This window comes from Protobothrops mucrosquamatus, unplaced genomic scaffold (genome assembly GCF_001527695.2).
Source record: "Protobothrops mucrosquamatus isolate PMUCROS unplaced genomic scaffold, P.Mucros_1.0 scaffold_223, whole genome shotgun sequence".
In the NCBI taxonomy this organism is placed as follows: domain Eukaryota; kingdom Metazoa; phylum Chordata; class Lepidosauria; order Squamata; family Viperidae; genus Protobothrops; species Protobothrops mucrosquamatus.
The window spans coordinates 84008-89048 of NW_015386299.1; the positions used below are offsets into that span (position 1 = coordinate 84008).

General features: G+C 44.9%; 1 protein-coding gene across 1 annotated transcript in view; it reads right to left on the bottom strand.

The window, feature by feature from the left end:
- Positions 1-4837, bottom strand: part of NEK6 (NIMA related kinase 6) — a 38062-nt gene extending 33225 nt beyond the window's left edge. The window contains exon 1 of the mRNA XM_015828188.1: positions 4720-4837. Coding sequence (XP_015683674.1) covers positions 4720-4809 — 90 coding nt within the window. The 5' untranslated portion in view covers positions 4810-4837. The remainder of the gene's footprint in view (positions 1-4719) is intronic.
- Positions 4838-5041: the final 204 nt, after the last annotated feature.

Here is a 5041-nt window from a genome sequence, read left to right on the forward strand (position 1 = left end):
GCAGAATGCAAAGATGGATTCTTAAAACTCATATAAGCACCAACCTCCCCATCTAATATAGCAGTTTGTAGATGATGGGACCATAAAGATCTGGAGCACCTCATGGTCAACGTCAACATTCTGGTGCAAGTCAAGCTTTGAACGGAGCAACACGTTATCTGAAGAACTTCTCCATCCGAAAAATAAACCACGAGTGGCAGAACTAGGTTATTTCCTGCATGGTGGTTCTAATGCCTTGAAACATAGCTTAAGGACAGATGTTGGCTTGCTGAGCCCCATTAAGGCTGGGTGATGATTGAGGGCGTTGGTGGGCAAAGCCTTAATTAAACCCAGGCAGCCACAGAAAGGAACTTACATCACAGGCCAAACAAAGGAGCAAATCAGGGTCAGGCCAAAACATGCAAAAACGCCCCTGGTGATTAGGATAATCCATGTTCCGGCTGCTTTTGAATACATACCGCTAATGTGGGTTTATATAGTGAACTTCTTAAGAGGGAGAGTAAGAACATTAAAAATTAGCTGCCAAAAAAGCCAACACAGTGCTAGGCTGCATCAACAGAGGGATAGAATCAAGATCACGTGAAGTGTTAATACCACTTTACAATGCCTTGGTGAGGCCACACTTGGAATACGGCATCCACTTTGGGTCACCACGATGTAAAAAAGATGTTGAGACTCTAGAAAGAGTGCAGAGAAGAGCAACGAAGATTATCAGGGGACCGGACAGGTCCCTTCCAACCGGACAGGTCCCTTCCAATATACAAGGAATGGTTGCTGGAATTGGGTATGTCTAGTTTAACGAAGAGAAGGACGAGGGGGGACATGATAGCCGTCTTCCAATATCTCAGGGGCTGCCCCAAAGAAGAGGGAGTCAAGCTCTTCTCCAAAGCCCCTGAGGGCAGGACAAGAAGCAACAGATGGAAACTAACCAAGGAGAGAAGCAACCTAGAACTAAGGAGAAACTTCCTGACAGTGAGAACAATTAACCAGTGGAACAACCTGCCTCCAGAAGCGCTGAATGCTCCAACCCTGGAAGTTTTTAAGAAGAGACTGGACAGCCATTTGTCTGAAATGGTATAGGGTGTCCTGCCTGAGCAGGGGGTTAGACTAGATGACCTCCAAGGTCCCTTCCAACTTTATTATTATTATTAATTATTATTATTATTATTATTATTATTATTATTATTATTATTATTATTATTATTATTATTATTATTATTATTATTATTATTATTATTATTATTATGGAGCCTCATTACAATTGTAGGTCCTTACGATTGTTAAGCAAGGCGCCTTAACAACCCACACCTCTGCTCTCCTCAATGCAGTCATTAAGCGGCTGCACAGGTCGTTAAGTGGAGTATGGGTGCCCCAGGGGTGGGGGAAGCCATGGGAGGCCCACCAAAGAACAAAACCGTGGCTTTTTAAAACCTTCTTTAACCAAATATTCCACCACAAACAGCAAAGACACACCAGCACACATCTGATGGCTTCACACCCCACATTAATCCAGGTCCGTTTAACCCTGATTATTTGAACATTATCGGTGGTGGATATACGGAACACGGGCCAGACTTTGTGTGGTGTGTGAACCCATGTTGTAAAGCAGGGAAGAAACACATTTTATGTGTAGCCTTGTGAAAGTTGCCCGTCAAACGGGTAGAAAGGCTAACAGGTCCCCAAACAATCAACAGATGGGGACAAATTAAAAAAAGAGAAACAGAAGGATTTACTGCTGTAAATGCCTATATATCAGTGTCTCCTTTGAAATTACGGCAGTCTCAGGAGTGAAATACACAGTGTCAATTTAAGTGTTTTTGTTTTTTAAACTTAAGATGTTTACATTGAAAGTTTAACTGAACCGTATCTCTGGGGAACAAGGATTTCTTCAGAAGCCAGTTTTATCGCCTGACTAGTATTAAATCTAACTCAAGCCAACATTAATCAAAATCAATTTGGTAGATTAATTGCAAGCCCTTTTTTAAAAAAAGAACCTCAATATGTGAACGGAAACAATCCTAGTTGGTTTTTTTTTGCAGCAAAACAATAAAAGGCAGGTTAAATAAAGTTTCTCACTTGAGTTACTGACCGCCGGGAAAATGTTGACCTCCCTACTACACCCATGCCAGGTTGGTAAGAAATGACATTGGCAGCAATTACATACCAGCCCATATATAGTTACGTCCTCGTTTTCTCTAATTAGTAGGTCCTGTTGTCACAAAAGAAATCGGCTGGCTAAAAAAAAATTATATATATAAACAGGAAAAGAGGAAGGTGCAGTTAATTAATCCTCCTTTGAAATCTGGGAACACGTTGTCCAAAAACTGTGACTTGACTAAAAAAACAAACAAACAAACAAACTGGGTGACACCCAGCAAGTTTTTCAAGCCTAATTTTTGTGGCTGTTGTGTTTAGCATCCCGTCTCAACCCATTGTCGACCCCATCGTCTTCTCTCCTCAATTAACACTTTTTTTTCCCTCCTTGATAAGACTGGCTTTTGCAACAGTTCCTTAAGGAAACCCGTTCCAAAATTTCAAATTGTGTGTGCTGCCTTCCTTTCACAAGATTTAACCCAGGAGGAGAGCAGCCAAGATCCCATTCAAAAAAAAAATAAAAAATAGCCACGGCTGACAATGGGATCTCCTACAGTGAAGCCAACGAAACCCCAGAATTATCAACCGACAATTACCCTTAACCATGTTATTACAAATAACAGCATGCCCTCCACAATGCCATGTGTGTGTCTGTTGTAGTAAGAACACATCCTAATCTCATTCATGGAATAATTACACGGGGTTCCGTTCTGCCAAATGAGGCTGTAATTAACCCTAATTGCTCAAAACATAACTTGGCTAATTCAAGGAGATCAATTACTATTAAATGACTTAATAAGACAAATTGCTGCACTGCAGAAGGGGCTGTGAACCAAACACCCGCATTTGTAGGCAATTGATGGCTGGTACAAATTCCACAGCTGAGCTGAAGTAACTCAGCTCCAAACTCTTGAGGGGCGCGTGGCCCTTACGCAACCCCTCAGCAATGATGGCCTGACCAGTTCACACTCTGAAGGAAAACGAACACCGTTGCTTCTTTGGGGTCAATGCACAATTCTCCTGCTGTAACAATAACTGGATGACCTGTCACCCATCAAGCAATAGACCAGGGGGTCTTCAAACGTGGCCCCCTCATGACTCGTGGACTTCAACTCCCAGAATTCCTGAGCCAGCATGGGGGAACTATGGCCCCCTCATGACTCGTGGACTTCAACTCCCAGAATTCCTCAGCCAGCATGGGGGAACTATGGCCTCTTATGACTTGGGGACTTCCACTCCCAGAATTCCTGAGCCAGCATGGGGGAACTATGGCCCCTTCATGACTCGCGGACTTCAACTCTCAGAATTCCTTAGCCAGCATGGGGGAACTATGGCCCCTTCATGACTTGTGGGCTTCAACTCCCAGAATTCCTCAGCCAGCATGGGGGAACTATGGCCTCTTCATGACTTGTGGACTTCAATTCCCAGAATTCCTGAGCCAGCATGGGGGAAACTATGGCCCCCTCATGACTTGCGGACTTCCACTCCCAGAATTCCTGAGCCAGCATGGGGGAACTATGGCCCCTTCATGACTTGCGGACTTCAACTCCCAGAATTCCTCAGTCAGGCATGCTGGCTGAGGAATTCTGGGAGTTGAAGTCCATAACCATAAGCCCAACTCTTTCTAGGAAAACATCACAGCAAGGTTGTCCATGTGAGATGCTAAGGCAAAGTTGATGAGAGACGTGACGGAGGAACTCTTGTTCAAATACAGTCTAGGAAACCCAACGGTGCTTTTCCTAAAGCAACTGGACTTTCTTGGGTTTTTTTCCCCCTTGAAAACGTTTCACTTCTCATCGAAGAAGCTTCTTCAGTTCTAGGAGTTCTTCCAAGAAGTTCTTCATCCAAGAACTGAAGGAGCTTCTTGGATGAGAAGTAAAACGTTTTCATGGGAAAATGCCAAGTTGCCCTTGGGACAACCACGGCCTGGATGACTGAGAATCTTCATAGACAATTTAGGAAACTGACCATTCTTCTCCTGGGGCAGGGAGAGGGGGGGGGGGAAGAGAGAGAGGAAGAGAGAGAGAGAGAGAGAGAAAGAAAGATGAAGAGAGAGGAAGAGAGGGAGGGGGGGAGAGAGACAGAGAGAGAGAGAGAGAGAGGGAGAGAGAGAGAGAAAGAGAGGGAGAGAGAGGAAGAGAGAACGAGAGGAAGAGAGAGAGAGAAAGAGGAAGAGGAAGAGAGAGAGGGAGGGAGGGAGAGAGAGAAAGAGAGAATGAGAGGAAGAGAGAGAGAGAGAGGAAGAAAGAGGAAGAGAGAGAGAGGGAGGGAGGGAGAGAGAGGAAGAGAGGAACAACGAGAGAGGAAGAGGAAGAGAGAAAAGAGAGAGGGAGAGAGGGAGAGGGAGGGAGAGAGAGAGGAAGAGAGAGAGAGAAAGAGGAAGAAAGAAGAAGAGAGAGGAAGAGAGAGAAGAAGAGAGAGAGGGGAGAGAGAGAGAGAGGAGAGGAGAGTGAAGAGAGAGAGAGAGAGAGAACTACCGATAACTTTGATCACTTGCAAGTTAGAGAGAGAGATAAAAATATAGGTGCTTAAATCCTAATTCTGAGGACCTTTTAGCTGCTGACCTGGGTGGCCATCAAACCCATCGACCCCAAAGAGAATTCAAAACGGGGGGGGGGGGCTTACTTGCGTGTCATGCTGATATTCTGAGCTTGCCACTTTGCACAGTAGGTTCTGGTCCCCCAGATGGTGTGGATGGTTGTGTTGTCCTTCCATTGTAACATGCCAAGCCGCGTCTTTCGGCTGTACTGAAACAAGAACATCGAGATGTCAAAGAAAAGAGACTCCCAAGACTTGGGTACAAATGAGCAGAAGGAGGGCATCAAAGCTGTCCTTCCAGACCTTTCCTTGGCAAAGCGCCGGTGTTGGAGGTTCTTGGTGTTCTCGGAACTTTCCTGCAGATGGTTCACAATCAGCCTAGGTCACGCAATCAATGCAGGGATGATGT